The sequence below is a fragment of the Xenopus tropicalis genome, chromosome 2 (assembly GCF_000004195.4).
Source record: "Xenopus tropicalis strain Nigerian chromosome 2, UCB_Xtro_10.0, whole genome shotgun sequence".
Lineage (NCBI taxonomy): Eukaryota > Metazoa > Chordata > Amphibia > Anura > Pipidae > Xenopus > Xenopus tropicalis.
In genome coordinates, this window is record NC_030678.2 from 153,145,952 (window position 1) to 153,164,624 (window position 18,673).

Consider the following 18,673-nt stretch of genomic DNA (forward strand, 5'->3'; position numbering starts at 1 on the left):
GTTCCTCATCATGGTGTTTTGCTCTGCTTTTATGAACCCCTGTTCCCTTTGGGGGGGGGGGGCACAGAGGGTCTGTCAGATTCCCACTGCTGATGGGTAAGTAGCAGGAGCCAATGACAGTCAATAGAGCTATTCGTAGTTTCCGGGTCCCTGTTTGAGAGCAGCCTCATTGCTAAAGTCATAATGGGATCCTCTGTACCAACTGCCACCTCTATCCACCCAATACCTGTGTACCCAATACTACCTCTATCCATCCAATACCTCTGTACCCACTGCCACCTCTATCCACCCAATACCTCTGTACCCACTGCCACCTCTATCCATCCAATACCTCTGTACCCACTGCCACCTCTATCCACCCAATACCTCTGTACCCAAAACTACTTCTATCCATCCAATTCTTCTGTACCCACTGCCACCTTTATCCACCCAATACCTCTGTACCTGCATATGGGATTGTGAAAGGGTCCCTTCATACCAGTTTCTTTGCTGAATAGAAAGACCTGTTTATTTCACCAAGAGGCTCCAGCCCAGCTGCCATTTCCCTGTAGCTGGAGCCCAGGCTGGGTGCCCTGCAGGAGGGAGACAGCTCTGTTAGTGCCAAGGAGACATAATACAGGGCAGCACATTAATTCCGACCCTAAGGGGCACCGAGATATGAGTGGCAGTCACATTAACTGTCAGACAGAAGAAGCCTATGGGGCACAGTACCAGGCAGGACAGCGGGAAGCTGCCAGGGAAGTCACACAGAGAGCCGACAGGCTGCACATTAAAGACACAGACGCCGCCCTTGGACTAAACTGCTGCCGCCCAACTCCCTCCCCCAGACGCCCAGCGCTGCCCGGGAAGGAGGAAGAGGGGGAGGCCGGGCTCAGAGCGGGGCACCATGGATGAGCGATTTTGCAGCGCTTTTGGAAACCTGAGCCTGGATGAGCAAAACAGACGCTACAGGCACCAGCGGCGCCCCCAAAGCAGACAACAGAATCCTCTGCCGGCTCCACAGCGCCCCCGCCCGGCCCCTCGCTCATCTCGCTTCAGTAAACACATCTACCTGCTTAGGGGTCTTCCGGGCTCCGGCAAATCCAGCCTGGCCAGGTACCCGGCTCAACCCCCGCCTGTCAGGGGCAGCATAGGGGGGAGGCAGGGAGCAACACATACTTAGGTATAGTAGGGAGAGATGGTGCCTATAGTAGCAGTGGGGGGATAATAGCCTCTGGGAAGGGACTGGGGCTGTGGGATAGCAGGTATAGTAGGGAGAGATGGTGCCTATAGTAGCAGTGGGGGGATAATAGCCTCTGGGAAGGGACTGTGGCTGTGGGATAGCAGGTATAGTAGGGAGAGATGGTGCCTATAGTAGCAGTGGGATAATAGCCTCTGGGAAGGGACTGTGGCTGTGGGATAGCAGGTATAGTAGGGAGAGATGGTGCCTATAGTAGCAGTGGAGGGATAATAGTCTCTGGGAAGGGACTGTGGCTGTGGGATAGCAGGTATAGTAGGAAGAGATGGTGCCTATAGTAGCAGTGGGATAACAGTCTCTGGGAAGGGACTGTGGCTGTGGGATAGCAGGTATAGTAGGGAGAGATGGTGCCTATAGTAGCAGTGGGGTATAATAGCCTCTGGGAAGGGACTGTGGCTGTGGGATAGCAGGTATAGTAGGGAGAGATGGTGCCTATAGTAGCAGTGGGGGGATAATAGCCTCTGGGAAGGGACTGTGGCTGTGGGATAGCAGGTATAGTAGGGAGAGATGGTGCCTATAGTAGCAGTGGAGGGATAATAGCCTCTGGGAAGGGACTGGGGCTGTGGGATAGCAGGTATAGTAGGGAGAGATGGTGCCTATAGTAGCAGTGGGATAATAGCCTCTGAGAAGGGACTGTGACTGTGGGATAGCAGGTATAGTAGGGAGAGATGGTGCCCATAGTAGCAGTTGGATAATAGCCTCTGAGAAGGGACTGTGACTGTGGGATAGCAGGTATAGTAGGGAGAGATGGTGCCTATAGTAGCAGTGGGGATAATAGCCTCTGGGACGGGACTGTGACTGTGGGATAGCAGGTATAGTAGGGAGAGATGGTGCCTATAGTAGCAGTGGGGGCATAATAGCCTCTGGGAAGGGACTGTGGCTGTGGGATAGCAGGTATAGTAGGGAGAGATGGTGCCTATAGTAACAGTGGGGGATAATAGCCTCTGGGAAGGGACTGGGGCTGTGGGATAGCAGGTATAGTAGGGAGAGATGGTGCCTATAGTAGCAGTGGGATAATAGCCTCTGGGAAGGGACTGTGGCTGTGGGATAGCAGGTATAGTAGGGAGAGATGGTGCCTATAGTAGCAGTGGGGGGATAATAGCCTCTGGGAAGGGACTGTGGCTGTGGGATAGCAGGTATAGTAGGGAGAGATGGTGCCTATAGTAGCAGTGGGGGGATAATAGCCTCTGGGAAGGGACTGTGGCTGTGGGATAGCAGGTATAGTAGGGAGAGATGGTGCCTATAGTAGCAGTGGGATAATAGCCTCTGGGAAGGGACTGTGGCTGTGGGATAGCAGGTATAGTAGGGAGAGATGGTGCCTATAGTAGCAGTGGGATAATAGCCTCTGAGAAGGGACTGTGACTGTGGGATAGCAGGTATAGTAGGGAGAGATGGTGCCTATAGTAGCAGTGGGGGCATAATAGTCTCTGGGAAGGGACTGTGGCTGTGGGATAGCAGGTATAGTAGGGAGAGATGGTGCCTATAGTAGCAGTGGGGGGATAATAGCCTCTGGGAAGGGACTGTGGCTGTGGGATAGCAGGTATAGTAGGGAGAGATGGTGCCTATAGTAGCAGTGGGGGGATAATAGCCTCTGGGAAGGGACTGTGGCTGTGGGATAGCAGGTATAGTAGGGAGAGATGGTGCCTATAGTAGCAGTGGGATAATAGCCTCTGGGAAGGGACTGTGGCTGTGGGATAGCAGGTATAGTAGGGAGAGATGGTGCCTATAGTAGCAGTGGGGGGATAATAGCCTCTGGGAAGGGACTGTGACTGTGGGATAGCAGGTATAGTAGGGAGAGATGGTGCCTATAGTAGCAAATAGAGTTGTCACATAAAAAGTTGGAGTACATTAATGTGCATGTATAATATTCAGGCTGCTGGAATAAAGTGCAGGAGGAACTGAGTTGGTTTTATGCCTGAGGTCTCAGATAAATGACCCAACGCAAGGGAACAGGAATGGCAGGGGCTGATTGGGTGCAGTGCTGCTTCTGTATAGAGAAATTATTAATTGTCCTCGTATTTCCCTCTCATTATGGTCACAAGACAATAACAACTCAGTGTTTGCATTGGACAGAATTACTTTGGCTACAGCGCCAATGCCAAGGTTCATTAACCATTTCCAATTGTTTATGTAACTGAGCAGTAATAAGCGCCCAGGTGCCCAGATGTACTGTTGGTTCTGAATTGGGTCAGGTTACAACATTGATGCCAATAAACCTGTTTCTTTTACTGTAAATGCAGGGATATAACAGCCATGGAATGGGGAGGGGGGGTACGGAGCTTGGCCCATACTGGTGGGAGCAGGGGTGGGATGGCAGCAGTGTAGCTAAGCAGCCACGCAGGGGGGTAAATAATCAGTTTCACGTGGTCAGATTGCTGTGCAATAAAAATAACTAGAATCTGAGCCAGAAAGCATTTCATTGCTGCTGCTTTGTGAGAGAAAAGAAAAAGATTTAACCATTTCATTATAGTTCCCCATGTGGGCCCAAGTGTAACTATGTTTTTCTAAGGGGCCTGTTTATTATGCTGTGTAACATTAAATTTGCTGAAAAAACGGTGTAAAAAGCTGTGTAGAATAACGCCAGATTTTCAGCCATTATTTTACATAAGTTCCAATGGAAGAAAAAATGTGTAAAATTATTTCTATTATTATTTTTATTATTACGCTGATTTTATCCCATGTTTTACACTGCGATGTGTGGTGAGTCCTGCAGCGGTCAGGTACCAGTGGGACACCTGCAGTCAGACACAGACACCTGCAGTCAGACACAGACAGAATATCTGATCATTTACTCTCTGTGTGTTTTAGCAGAGACAAGTCTCAGTGTTATCTATGGCAGGGGATTTTCTGGCGATAAGTAGTCATGACAAGTAGCTGCTACTAACTAACTCCATGTGTCTTCACCCTAATAAGCAGTCTATTTAAGGGGTGGAGGAAAATTTGCTTTATCCTGTGACATTACTTCCTGTTTACATTACATCACTTCTGGTTTACTTGACACTTACACTGGGGGCTGGTCAGGTGTAGCAGGCTAGGAAAAAGAATGCAGGTAAGTGGATGCAGATTGGGGGCCATCGGGCACGTTTTGGGCATAGGTCTGTTTTTGTCGGTCTCTACCTTGTGGGCCCCCGTAAGCAGCGGGTGTGTAAGGGAAAGGTTTGTGAGTGGGGGTGGGAGGCAGGAGATCTGATGGTATCAGTGGTCAGCCAGTTATTGGTGGTGGGGGACCTAGAACTTTGGTCCTTGGGTAGGCCCAATGGCCCCCAGCCGATACTATTCTGCCACTTAGTTATGTGGTCCGAGTGACTGAGTAGTGCAGCCCAGCGGCACAGTGTTTCTTTTCTCAGCCAACTCGCACATGTGCAGTGCAGTAATATTTGCAGGTATTGCAATACTGTACATGTGCCAGGGCAGCCTGGGAAAGGCAAGAGGCCCATGTGATGCTACGTTACTTTCTCAGGTTGGTGCAATTTTTTTCTACATCAAGTTGCATTCCGCCTGCATTCGGCACATCCCTTCGACAGTCAGTACAAACTCATTGGGAAGAACTGGCTGCGTTTCTTCATGCGGTTCCTTCTGTTGGTGAAATGCCTGGGAGATCCACTGGAGAAACCACATGAAGAAAGAGCCCTTAGGATGTGTTTCCAAAACTGTGGGACTGCACCCTCTTATGTGACCCATAGCGGGGACGGAGGGCTCCCAACTGGAGGGCAGTTAGGGTGAGATTTGCACAGAATACCTGCTGACTCTTGTACATACTCCTTGGACTCCTTTGCCCCCTAGATCTCCTAGCTGCAATGCTTTCCTAGATCTCTAACCCAGACCTGACCCCTCAAAGGGGAACCTAAATCAAAAAAACCAAAAACCACTGCTTTGGGGTATGAGGCCCCCTGCAGGCTCATATTGCGCATAGCACTGGTGTGATCTCTGCTCTGTATCTGTTCTAGTGATCTGCACTCGTGTTTGCCTTGCTAAAGGAGCCGTGTAAGCCCTTATGTACAGAGCCTTTCATGTGGGGGGAGAAAAAGCAAAGCAAACTAAGCACATTTATTGCAATAAAAACAGGACTTCTTCATGGATAGAAATAACACAACTTATATAATGTATGTGGAAATAAAACCTATATATCATTTTATGTTTGTTTCAGTTATGGAAATGTAATGTTTTTTTAGATTTCATAACATTAGCAGTTCTTACACTGCGCATGTTGTTGTGCCTGGCTGTTCCTCTGGATGCCAGTAGGGGTCACTCATGCTACACTTACTGCTATTATCCAACCAAGAACTGCTAATATCATATAATCTAAAAAAAATACAAGAATAAATGTGAATTGCTTGTGTCTTGGTCCCCTCTTCTCCCCCTGCTTGCAGAACAAAACAACTTACTGGTGCCACTGTGTTCCACTGATTGTAGGAAACTGAAGCAGGATTTCCCAAGTGCCCTTGTGTTCAGCACAGACGAGTACTTTCTCATGGACGATGGCACTTACTTGTTTGACCATGAAATGCTGCCCGAAGCTCATAAATGGAACCAGAAAAGAGGTGATTGTGTTGTTTGTTACACTCAGCTGCTTAAATGGGCTGTTAAGATTAAAGGAACAGTAACACCAAAAAATTAAAGAGCTTTAGAGTAATAAAAATATAATGCACTGTTGCCCTGCACTGGTAAAACTGGTGTGTTTGCTACAGTAACACTACTATAATTTATATAATAAGCTGCTGTGTAGCCACGGGGGCAGCCATTCAAGCTGGAAAAAAGGAGAAAAGGCACAGGTTACATAGCAGATAACAGATAAGTTCTGTAGAATACAATGGTGTTTTATCTGTTATCTGCTATGTGCCTGTGCCTTTTCTCCTTTGAATGGCTGCCTCCATGGCTACATAGCAGCTTATTTATATAAATTATAGTAGACTTTCTGAAGTAAACACACAACTTTTACCAGTGCAGGGCAGCAGCACATTATATTTTAGTTACTTTTATACACTTTCATTTTTTGGTGTTACTGTTCCTTTAACTTCTAGTGTGATGCAGTGAGTGATATTCGGCGATAATTTGCAGTTGGTCATCATTTTATATTATGTGTGTTTTTTTAGTTATTTAAGTTTTTCTTCAGTAGCTCTCCAGTTTGGAATTTCTGCAGCTATCTGGTTGCTAGATTTGAACTTAACCTAGCAACCAGGCAGAGGTTTGAAAGAGAGACAGAAATATGAATAGAAGAGGGCCTGAATAGAAAGATAAGTAATAAAAAGTAACAGTAACAATAAAATTGTAGCCTCACAGAGCAATAGTTTTTTGCTGCTGGGGTCAGTGAGCCCATTTGGAAGCTGGAAAGAGTCAAAAGTGGAAGACCAATTGCAAAGTTGCTAAGAATAAGTTATTCTATAACATACTAAAAGTTAACCTGAAGGTGAAAAACTCCTTTAAAGGTATTCAAAAGAGATTAGTCACCCGTTATAAATCTTCACTGTTGCGGGCGGCTATTCTCCTCGACTTCAGAAAACCGATGCGACACGTGTGCCATCCCACCGCTGATTTACATTCTTGCCAGTGGAATAGCATGTCAGGGAGATTGGTCGCCCACAATAGTGAAGAGTTATCACAGGCAACTAATCTCCCCGTGTGCCACTGCCCTAAATTGCTCTATAAAGGCATATTAATAGCTTAAGGGTGAAGACACACAGAGCTACTAGCAGCAGCTACTTGTCACGGCTACTAAACACCAGAAAATACCCTGCCATAGACAATACTGAGAATTCCCTTTGCTAAAACACACAAGATAATTACCAGTAAATGATCAGCATTGTCTATTTTAGTAGCCGTGACAAGTAGCTGCTACAAGTAGCTCCGTGTTTCTTCACCCTAAAGGAACATGGATACAAATGCTTTTGTAATTTATAAACTGAACTTTTCACCCATTGTACTGACTCCTATTGATCTGTCAGTCTGGTTGCTATAATTAGGGAATGCACCAAATCCAGGATTTCATTCAGGATACACCCAAGGTTTGGCCTTTTTCAGCAGGATTCCATGCCCCTAGCCGAACCAAATCCGAATCCTTAAAATCACATGACTTTTTGTCACATAAATATGGAAGTTAAACATTTTTCACCATGCGCGAAACGTGTGGTTCTTTTTAACCCTTCCTTATGGAAACTAGGATTAGATTCAGTTGGTATTCGGCCGATTCTGTCACATAGGATTCAGGGTTCAACCGGATCCTAAAATAGTGGATTTGGTGCATCCCTAGTTTTAATAGTTAAACCTTAGCAACCAGGTAGCGGGTGAAAGTCCAAGGGGCTGATTTACTAATCCACAAATCTGAATGAGAAAAATTCGGATTGGAAAACGAAAATTTTGCGTCTTTTTCGCATTTTTGCGATTTTTCCGTCGCCGTTACGACTTTTTCGTAAATTGTTGCGACTTTTTCATAGCCATTATGACTTTCATGAATTGTCGCGACTTTTTCATAGCCATTATGACTTTCATGAATTGTCGCGACTTTTTCACAACCATTATGACTTTCGTGAATTGTCGCGACTTTTTCATAGCCATTATGACTTTCGTGAATTGTCGCAACTTTTTCATAGCCATTATGACTTTCGTGAATTGTCGCGACTTTTTCATAACCATTATGACTTTCATGAATTGTCGCGACTTTTTCATAGCCATTACGACTTTCGCGAATTGTCGCGACTTTTTCGTATTGAGCGCTCGAAAAATTTGCGACAATTTGCGAAAAAGTCGCATTCGGACGCTTTTCGGACGTTCGTGGATTAGTAAATCTGCCCCTAAGTATGTAGCAGCACAAAAAATTTAAATATTTCAATGAAATCTGACGAGATAAAACATGAAGAGTGATTGCATGGTGTTGGAGAATAATGGGGAATAGTGCAAGTTCATATTTAGATAGCAGTTAATATGTATTTAATGTAAATATGAGTACGGCACATTTGTTAGTGGTGCCTGGCAGTGAGAACATGGAATATATCTGGCAGTGGCCAAGGTTACGTTACACCATGGAAGGCTGTATAAAGGGATATATTTTTATATTAAATATTCATTAAGAACTCTGTGTTGTTTTTTTGCAGCACGCAAGGCAATGAGCAAAGGGAAGACCCCCATTATCATTGATAATACCAATATCCAGGCTTGGGAAATGAAGCCTTATGCAGTCATGGTAAGGACACTGTGGGCTTTATATGCAAGAGAGCTACTATAGAGAGTTGCACAAATGTGCGTGCCCCTTCATTGCCATATCTGTGAGCTGATTGGCTGAATTCCGCACATGACTGGGGCTTGCAAACACTCCAGTGCACATTTTCATGCCGCTATTGGCTGACAAACACTAGGGCTGCCATTTTTTAGGAATTTGCATTGAACTCTAGGGGAAGGTGGGGGTGTTTTTGCATCACTCCCTCATAAACACGGCTGTAAAGCACCCAGATATGGCCCCGTGCCGAAGCTATCATTATATCCATACTCTGTTAAAGTACCCCCGGAGGACAGTTGCTGCTGAATCAGCCCCTGGGTGGTTTAGGTGATTGAAAGAAATGAAAGGATTTCCTATTTACTGGGATCAGATTTAGTTTTGGCTTCTATACACATGGCACTTACACTTGTTAGATACAATTAGAACATGTATTTCAGGTGCTGCCGCATTCCTACTTAGGCCGGTCAATCCAAACCCCAACCAACCCCTTGTCTGCATTAACCTTACCTGCATTAACCTTACCTGCTGCTCTCTGGTCACTATTCCCTTTAGGTCACCCCCTCTGTGTCCCCAAATGCCTCTTCTGCCTCAGCCTAGTTCTGCCCCTGATTAGTTTCCATGTGGTACAGTGCAACCTATGCACACACAGTAGGAGGGGTCACATGTATTCACAGGGTGTCTGCGCATATCTGTATAGGGCTTATAAAGCTGCACACTGTCCCTGTGCATTAACCCCATAATTACTGAAACATTTGCAGGAGCTGTATTTACCCTTATGGTGGGTGCAATAATTCCTTGCTAAATACAGGCAATACTATATATCTATTTTATGGCATGTAAAGAGTTACATTACCTTGTAACGTTATAACTCAATATCCATAATACTCCCTCCTGTACTTACAGGTTCCTTTATTCCAACAGGAAAGTGTTGTGTATTTGCTTATGAAGATATGCATTGCAGTAATCATGCACTAGCCAGGAGTGGTCATTCACTAGCCAGTGTAGCCAGAATCCATTGTCTGGCAGGCATTTTGGGGTGATGATGGCAGAACAAACTCCATTAGGTCACACAGATAAGTGCTACCTGCTAGAAACAGATTTTCTGGTCCTTCACTTGGCAGTAGGAACCAATGGATTAACCCTACGTCATAAGAAGGACAGGAAATGACAACCAAGCTAATAAATTTGAAACCCCTCCCCAAACCTGTCTCCTTTGTTTTCTGTCCTTGTCATGAAGGGAACCCCCATTTCCAGCACACTTGGGCTCCCCGCCGAAGCTGCAGGGCACTTAAGCTATGTAAGACTATCTGGACAACATTCTTATCAAAGGAGCAAGTCGTAAAGTGCTCATTCTACACTCTCAAAAGGTTTTGAAGATATTACAAGGATATAGTTGGATTATATCCAGAATCATCATTTTCAGAAAGCTTTACTGGTTCCTACTCTAAGGCTGAAGTTCCTGAGGATGGTCCTGGACACCAAATAGTTCATGGCACAGTTACCAGTAGAAAAAGTGGTAGAGATTCAGAGCCTGGTGCAGCATTTTGACAACTTTTTAATCTTCTTCAGCACTAGTGTGCCAGCAATTGGTGGGGAAACTGGTAGCAACTATGGATAAAGTCAATTGGGCCATTAACCATATCAGGCCTTTACAGTCCAAGTTTCAATGGGACAGGAAGCAGGCAAGTCAAACCCAAACTGTTATAATTAGTAAAAAAGTGAGAGACAGTCTACAATGGTGGACAAAATCAAAGAATCCGCTGTCGGAGAAATCCATAGACCAACCAGATTGGATTTATTTGACCATGGATGTGAGCCAGACAGGCTGGGGAGCTCGCCTAGGTGTGAAGTCAGTTTGAGGCAGGTGAAAGCCATCTCAGATGAGATATTCATCCAACTAGAGCTTATGGTAAAATTGGCTCTCCTGAACTTCAAGTCAGAAATCAAAGGGAAAGCCATATTGGTTTATTCAGACAATATGACCATGGTCAGAATCTTGTCAACAGGGAGGCACAAGGACCAGATCGCTTCTCCATGTAGCTTAGTCAATATTTCTTTGGGCAAAAGCTCACCTTCTAAATCTTACTGCCTTACATCTTCCAATGGTTGGGCAGATTGACTGAGCAGGAAGCCTCATCTGAGCGAGTGGGAACTGAGTTGTCAAGTGTTCAACTTGCTGGTGGAAAAGTGGGGTCACCCAACCATAGACCTCATGTTTTTGGTTCCCTCAGCTTTTCAGATTGGTGGAAGCACCATTGTTTAGGATTCCCATAATGCCCATGCTGCGGTGTCCTGGTCCTGGTTCAATCCAGTAGGTTGGAAATTGATGGTGCGGCTGCTGAAAGGTTGAATATGAGAAATTCCACCCTCAAGGGACAAGTGTCAGCATTATCAGCTTTGTTTAAAGAATCTTGGGCCCAGAACTCCCTGGTTATTAGTTTTTTCCAGGCTCTTCAAATTCTCCTGTGGGATTTGGTCTTGGTTCTTCAAGCCTTAACCAAAGCACCCTTTGAGCCTTGGAATTGGCAAATTTAAAATGGATTACTTGGAAGACAACTTTTCTGCTGGCCATCATTTCAACCAGAAGGGTAGGGGAAATACAAGTCCTAATTGCATCAGATAGCAATTTGCTTTTTAAAGAAGATTCTGTGGTGATTAGAAAGCCTAATGGTTTTGTACCCAAAGTAACTATAGGTTTTCACTCAATCAAGATATTGTTTTACCAGTTTTCTTCCCACATCCCAAGATGGAGGAGAGGAGCTTTGGCATAACCTTGATGCAGTGAGATGTTTGAGGACCTATCTTGACAAGGATATTAGAGTTGACAAAAACATCCCCATCATCCTTGCGGGTCCAAAGGAGGGATGTAAGGTGGCTAAAGCTGCTGTGTGGTCGTCGTTAAATACTTTCATCAAATTCTACAATTTGACATTGTGTTTGCTAACAAAGCAATTTTTGGGAAATCCGTTTTGGTTGCCAAGGAATAAGATTATATTCGCATCCATTACACTTACCATGATTTTCTTTTCCTTGACTGTAACATGTGACTCGTACAGTAAAAAAGGACACAGGGTTGGGGCGGTGTTTCAAATTTATTAGCTTGGTTGTCATTTCCTGTCCTTCTCATAACAAGGGCGTTAACCCATTGGTGCCCACTGCCATGTTACAGTCCAGGAGAAGATAGGATTTTCTAATATCATGGTTTTCTATGTGGCTCAGTGCTACTAAGGAGCAGTGCTAAAACACACACAACCATATTTATCAAATAGTTAAAATAGGTCACCTCTGTTTGTTTAAAGGTAGTGACAATTGTCAGGTCTTTTCTTAAATGTATGACTGACATCGCAGGCAAATGGCGCTGTAGGCTTATACCATGTGACTTTCTTATCACAGTGTTGCTGCTGCCTTTTTAAGTTTAGGTTTGTGTCTATACACTAACAACCCTCCAGGGCCCTTCTCTCCTGCACTGCTCTGTGCGCCTTTTATTTAAATGGTGTTTTTAACTTATTCCCCCTTACTTGATTATTAATGCATGGCCCTTGCTTGTCTTTCATAAACTAACCTGTGCTAGGACGCTGCGTATTTTCTAATTCTCTTAGCGGCTGAAAAACACACGATATCATCATCCTTAGAAATAACTTGAAAAGACTCTAAGCAAACCACACAATGCGGAAATACGCTAGAAAACACCTTAGCATGGATTTTTAAAGCGTTTGCCGAAATACACCAGTATTTGCACAGCAAGCTATTCCTATGTATACACAAACACAACTGCCAGACCTAGCGGAAATACACTGTGTTTTTTATTATTTCACACTATTAGCTCCATGGAAACGGGATTTGCTACGTCACCAGTACTAGGCTGAAAAACGCCTTAGTAAGGGGCTGTGTGGCTTGTGCGGCGTTTTTAGGTTTAGAAAATACGCAGCGTAAAAACGCCACGTGTGGCATCAGCCTTAAGATTAACCTTTCAACTCCCAGTGCTGGAGTATATCGTTCATGCAGGGAAGGCAAGGGATACACATAAATGAATGAGGAGGGATGAGTTAAAAACTACCATTTAAAAATAAATAATATAGCAGCCAGAGCAGGAGACGGGTTTTCCAAAAAGAGGTGCTTTTTCTTTTTTGCTTGAGGGGGCTGAAAAGGAAAAACATTAACAAGAATATAGCAGTAGTACCCATCCCTACAGGAAGTAGTATCCTTCTCCATATGAGAAAGTGGAGTGTTTTTTTTCTTCTTACAGCAATATATTTTACTAATCTGGTGAGTTTATGTTAGTGATTGAGTAATTATTATTGCTCCCGAAGAAAAGATCTATTCGCCAAACTAAGGGTGTCACTATCACTTAAAGGGGAACTTTCCAGCTCTCTCTTTACTTATAAATGGTGACACCAGACTTCACACTGATGCAGTTGGACTGAAAAAATGATAACAGGGGGTTCCTACTGATGATCTGTGGTGAACCCTATTTTCACTATGATTCATATGCCCCATAACAGCTGGTTTATGAATATAAAGTTAAATTGCACCAGTGCAGTGAGCAGTCTGCTGTATGTTAGAAAAGGAAGCCATGAATCTAATTGGTTAATTGGTTGCTTCTGGACTGGTGCAGTTTGGAATGTATGTTAGTAAATTGGCCTGTTATTGTTCCAAGGTACCAGTGTCTGGAGGATTTATAATGAGGTTATTTGCCATTTTAAGAGCCACAGTAAAACGCCACAAGTTGCCCATTGCAACCCCCATATACAACCCTCAGGTGCCCTACTAGGGAGCATGACAGTAACAATCCTGACCATATCTGCATAACTTTATAGGCACTCGAGAACCAATATCAAGTTATTTTCCTGGAGCCGAGCACTCGCTGGAAGTTCAATGTGGCGGAACTAGCAAGGTACGTTGTGATGTCATGGTGTGGCCACATGTCATATAACCAAGCTTCCCGTGCTGCTACAGAACAGCTATGGCTTCTGCTCCATTTGCCTTTCTTCATGTCCTACCAAGGCTGCTGTGTAGTAATTGCCTTTCTTCATGATACCCAGGAATGGGCACTGCTTATTACATAGTGTGAGGGGAGTTGAAAAATGTAACTGCAACTTCAAAGGCACACCACCTGTACATTTAATTAAGGGGGGTATCCCACACCCATAGTTACAAAGGGTTGAAAAAAGACCAGAGCCCATCCAGAGTTCTCCTAGTGGAAAGCATTTTAGACAAACATGACTTATGTGAGTTTTCTTAGACCGTTCCTGTTTCATGAAAGGAGAAGGAAAGGTAAAAACTAAGTAAGCTTTATCAGAAAATACAGCCATAAGCACTCACAGAAACGCTGCACTCAGTTCCCTGTCAAAAATTTGTTGTGTCTGAAATTCATGTGCCAGAGACACACAGCTCTCTCCTGCTCCCCCCTTTCCCCCCCTTAGGAATGTGGATCTGAGCCAATCAGCAGGAAGCTTACTCATAGTCTTACAAACGGAGCATGTTCACTTGGTCTGGGTCTCGGTGCAGGAGTGAGGCATTATGGGAACTTTCTTTACAGAGCTCAGTGTTTATTCTTCCTGTTTGGCTTCTGATCATCTGAACAGGAGAAATATGGGGAGACTTAAGGGCACTATTGAGACAACTGAAGGTATGCCTGCAGCTTGAGATTAACTCTTTATTAGCCTTTCCTTCAATAATTTTAGACAGAACAGGGACCATATGTTTCTTTGGTTAGAAAGAATATAACTAGATGTGGGCTCTGGTTGTTGTTGCAATAAGTTCAATGTCTGTCTCACACCGTTAATCAGCTTCAAAACATTTGAGTCATCGTGACTTTCATTTGCACAAAACAAGAGTCATCACTGTCCCCCGAGGAAAGGGATTCCATGAAATATGTCCGTAGAGGATCTGTGCTTGGAGGCTGCCAGTTACAGCATCCCTAAACCATTTCATTATAGTAGTTTAATTAGAACTAGTCTGAGCCCCGGTATCATCCCCTGCTACAGTGGGATATTCCCTGCAAAAGTCATGCAAAGTATATTCTAACATAGGTAAATGCTAACCCATGCTCTCTGGTTCATAATTGGTGCAATCACTAGGGAAAGGGAAAACAGTTAAGGGACAGGGAAGGAAGTAACTGTTAAAGACAATGAAAACCTTTCTGAGAAGTGCCCCTTTCCCCTTACCTGGGGTATTGGGTTAGCAGCCACCCTGTCTGGCCAGATAACGTGATGCCAGGCTCCCCAGTGTTGATTATGGAGCTTTTCTCAATTAGTAAGAAAAGCATGGATACCCCATTCTACCAATCACTTTTTAAAATAAAAAAAAGTCCATGTTTGAAATTAGTTGGGGGAAGAATGCCCTTCACTCACACCCATGCATTTTGTTTGCACTGCATCAGCTACACTGATTTTCTTTAATACTCAATGGAATTACTAAGAGTTGGATACAAGGCTTATTTATTAACATAGGCGCTAAATTGCAATAGCAAGCAATCAGCTATCAAGTTTTGAACATTCTTCTTCATGTAAGAATATAAAAGCAGAGATGTGATGTTATTAGGAACTCCGTTGTTTAGAACCAGGGACTCTGCTCCTACAGGAGCCACTGCAGGTTTGGCCTGGAGGTTAATAGCAAAGACGTTTCCTTCTGGCTGTAATTAAGTGGATATTTAAGCCTCCTCCAATACCTTTGGCTGGATGATTGTGCTGTTGCCTTGACCAACCCCGCCCAAGTATCCTGTCCGATTATCCTTTAATCGTGGGCGACTAATCTCCCTGAAATGCCATCCGGCTAGAATGTAAATCGTCAGTGGGATGGGATACGCGGAACATCGCCAACGTTGCCTTGAGAGGAAACTTCGTTGATGCGTATGCCATCCCACCGACAATTTACATTCTAGCCAGTGGGATGGCATTTCAGGCGACTAATCTCCCCGTCTGTCACAGCCCTATGTTATTTCTGCTCCGTCCCTATGCCCCATTTTCTGATACTTGTTTTTGACCCATGGCCTGTTGTCTGGCCCCTGCCCTGACTTTTTGCCTCTTCATCATCTGTTTGCTTGCTGCCTGCCCTGATCTTGTGCCCAAACTTATGCTTGTTTTGGAACTGGAAAATGCAATGGAGATGCCCCTATGTGACTGCTGTTTGTATTGGGTTTTATATACCCGAATGAATATCTGTTACCTTCTAAATATATTGGGGCATTTATTTTTATAAAATGTTTCACTATATGTGATTTTGGGGTTTGGATCGGATTTACTGAGCGTAAGGCACTAAGAAGGAATTAATGTTACCCTCTCCTGTGCCATTAGAAGAAACAGCCATGGGGTCCCTCGGGAGAAGATTCAGAGGATGAAAGACGTCTATGACCACAATGTCACTTTTCAGACTGTTCTACATGCTGAAAAGCCATAAGAAGTGGGGGGATCTGGTGCATGGACTCTACCCAAAACCTGGAATTCATTTCAAGCTGTTTCCTAAACATATGGAAGATTCAACTGTCTGGGGGATTGTTTTCTGTAAAACTACTATCGGGAGAGACCTTCTCTGTTCAGCTGTTCTGAGCCAGTGGCTACAGGCTTATGGTGCTGTGAGGCAGAGCGGTCTTCCCCACTAAAGGCTAGTTTTAAGCATTTGTGCATCATCGGACTATTCCTCATACAGACACGCAGTGTACAACACAACTCCTCACATTCCAAATATAATCGCCTGGTAGAAGTCTAGCATGGTAACCCTAAATGGAAATACAATAAACCCCAACTCCTGTTATAGACATGGTGCAACCTCTTATCAAACAAATCTAAAGGGGACATAAATTCTGCCATATAATTTAAAACTGTTCAGAGTAATTTACACAATGTTTAGTTCATTATATCAGCAGTTTACACACTGCCTAGCATCATGTATGTGTGACAAGAGTGCCCTCTGCTGTTTGTCCAAGGCAGAACAGCCTACGCTTCATTTACTGAAGTAGAATGTGTCTTTTGACACTTCCCTGCTCAGTTCAATTGTTCAGTGCAACAGGAGTGATAGAATTAAGGAGGGATGCATCAGGAGACACTTCTTGCTTCAGTAAATAAAGCTTTTGCTGTTTTGCCTGAGCCGCGCCCAGGCCTAACAGTAGAGAATGCTCTGGTCACACAATCATGGTATTAATCTAAAAAAATAATGATGATGTAAATTGCAAAAGTATTTTTTTTTGCATTCATTTATAATAATATATAATATGGTTTCCCCTTTAAACTGAAGCTTTCTTGTAGGACAGTCTGCTACAGCAACCTATCCTGATTTTGTATTATAGTGTGATACATGAGTAAACGTTAGGCTTCTAGTTTGCATTGCTTTCTATGGAACAAGGCATTTCCAGCTGGCACCAATAACATTCTCTCTGATACAATCTACATTTCCAGATTTCAGCTGTACATTGCTCTGATTTTTGTAGCAGCCAATGTAATTGGGTTACAAGCAGGCAATTTAACAGAACGTACAGAATTGCCTGTATAAACATGGCTTTGGGACCAAGGACATCAGGAGTATGGTGCTAAACTGGACCAAAAGGGCACTTAGAAGGATTATAACTTTGCCCCACTGTTAAGTTGCCCTGTGCATTAGAATAGAAGTTGTGCCATGAGTATAAATGCATGGCATTCTGTAGAACAAGGTAATATATACCATTGCATTGAGCAGGAAACAAGGTTAAACAGCACATGAATTGTATGCCATACTTCTAAAACTATATACATTAGGAGTCTGTACCATTATACAAGGTGTAGTGTCTGGCTAGGTCAGGTAGGTAATCTTTGAATGTGCATTGCACTATTCCCTATTCCCTCGTTGCACCAAAGAACACCCTTGCACCTTGACAAATGCCCCTGTGTGTATCATAAAAGAAGATATATCCTTCTGCCTTAAATTAAAACAAATGAAAGATGCCATTCTTCTCTCCTCAGCTTAAATAAACTTGCAGCTTCCCCAGAGACAATATAGTAACAGCAGGTATGGGGATCCCTCTATCCTGGGTCCCCTGACATGACTCCTGCCTAAACTGATGGTGGCCCTGATGGAGACATTTGTGGCTAACCATAAGTCAGCAATATGCATTTTTAATAAGATGATTAAGGCGTAATATTATAAAATTATACTAAGTTTGCCCCAGTGTAATAACCTATAGCAACCAATCAGCAGGTACTTTAGTATTTACTCATCACAAACATTTGTCTTATTGGTTGCTGTGGGTTACTGAACCTGGGCAAACACTGCCTTTTACAGAATATTATATGTAATAAAAATTAACCATTCCACCAAATCAATGATTTTAAATTAGCTGTATTTTTGTAGTTTCTGTATATAAGTGAGATACATTGCAAGTGATACTTTAGTGTTTATATTTTGTATTTTTATTCCTAAAGCTTCTGCTGTCTATGTGTTGTACTTACTGTATCGCTGTAGAGAGGTTAAAGCAGCAGCTCTTGACTAATTCCTGTTGTACTTTAATGGATACTTGTATTTTGATTCCTGACTTCATGTTCATTCTTTTTGAATACAGTTTGTCTGTAGAACTTGCTGAATTTATAAATATATACACACTGTTTTTAAACATCTATTTACAGTTTGTGTAATTAAACACACATGGTGCCACTATTTCCGTTTCCTTTTTCTTAGGCACAGGTAAGATTTCTCTGAGTTACCGACTGGAATGTTCAATGCTTCCTCAGTTTGTTGTTCCTGGGCAGGAACGGGGGAAGCATTTTCTATTGGAGACTCATGGGCAGTCATTTTACCTGCTGTTCTGCTGGTTTTCTGCTCGGTTTTCTTTTTTTCTTCCTCCAGACCTAAAAGCAAAGCTTGGGTATTGATCATGGCGAGTTCTTCATCAGCCACAAATTCACCCTCTAATTTTGCTAGGTCTTTAGTGCATTCTGGGGTTGTTCCCTGGACATTCTCAGTATTACCCTTGGTTTCCGGGCCCAACTTCTGGACGCTACAGCTCCGTGGGGGTCGGAATGCCTTCTGCAAAGATGGGGATACAAAGGGCCGTACTGGTGTTACAGGTGGAGGTGAAGGAATGCGGTTGAGAAAGTCCAGAGCTTTCCTCTTTTTGCAGGTTTTTAGTTGTATTTCTTTACTACATCCAGGATTTTCTGTCTGAGGATCTGATGTATGGACAGAATTTAATAACCTTTTACCACTATGGTGCAAGGGGGTCTGAAAAAGAAAAACAAATTTGTGTCAAACTACCTTTC

At 43.6% G+C, this 18,673-nt stretch overlaps 2 protein-coding genes across 7 annotated transcripts in view; one reads left to right on the plus strand and one right to left on the minus strand.

Moving 5' to 3' along the window:
• Positions 1-577: 577 nt before the first annotated feature.
• n4bp2l1 (NEDD4 binding protein 2-like 1) lies at positions 578-18,071 on the plus strand. 2 transcript variants are annotated; one of them, XM_002934036.5, is made up of 5 exons: positions 578-1,095; positions 5,608-5,778; positions 8,326-8,414; positions 13,265-13,341; positions 15,743-18,071. In XM_002934036.5, exons 1-5 carry the CDS (start codon positions 930-932, stop codon positions 15,843-15,845), a joined length of 606 nt encoding a protein of 201 aa, XP_002934082.1. In that variant the 5' UTR covers positions 578-929; the 3' UTR covers positions 15,846-18,071. The 2 variants fall into 2 exon arrangements, with proteins under 2 accessions (XP_002934082.1, XP_002934081.1); XM_002934035.5 differs by having other exon boundaries at positions 587-1,095; positions 5,651-5,778.
• The window catches only part of brca2 (BRCA2, DNA repair associated), a 28,603-nt gene continuing 27,673 nt past the window's right edge, over positions 17,744-18,673 (minus strand). For all 5 annotated transcript variants that reach the window (XM_031897235.1, XM_031897237.1, XM_031897236.1 and 2 more), the window contains one exon: positions 17,744-18,635. In XM_031897235.1, coding sequence (XP_031753095.1) covers positions 18,069-18,635 — 567 coding nt within the window. In that variant the 3' untranslated portion in view covers positions 17,744-18,068. The remainder of the gene's footprint in view (positions 18,636-18,673) is intronic.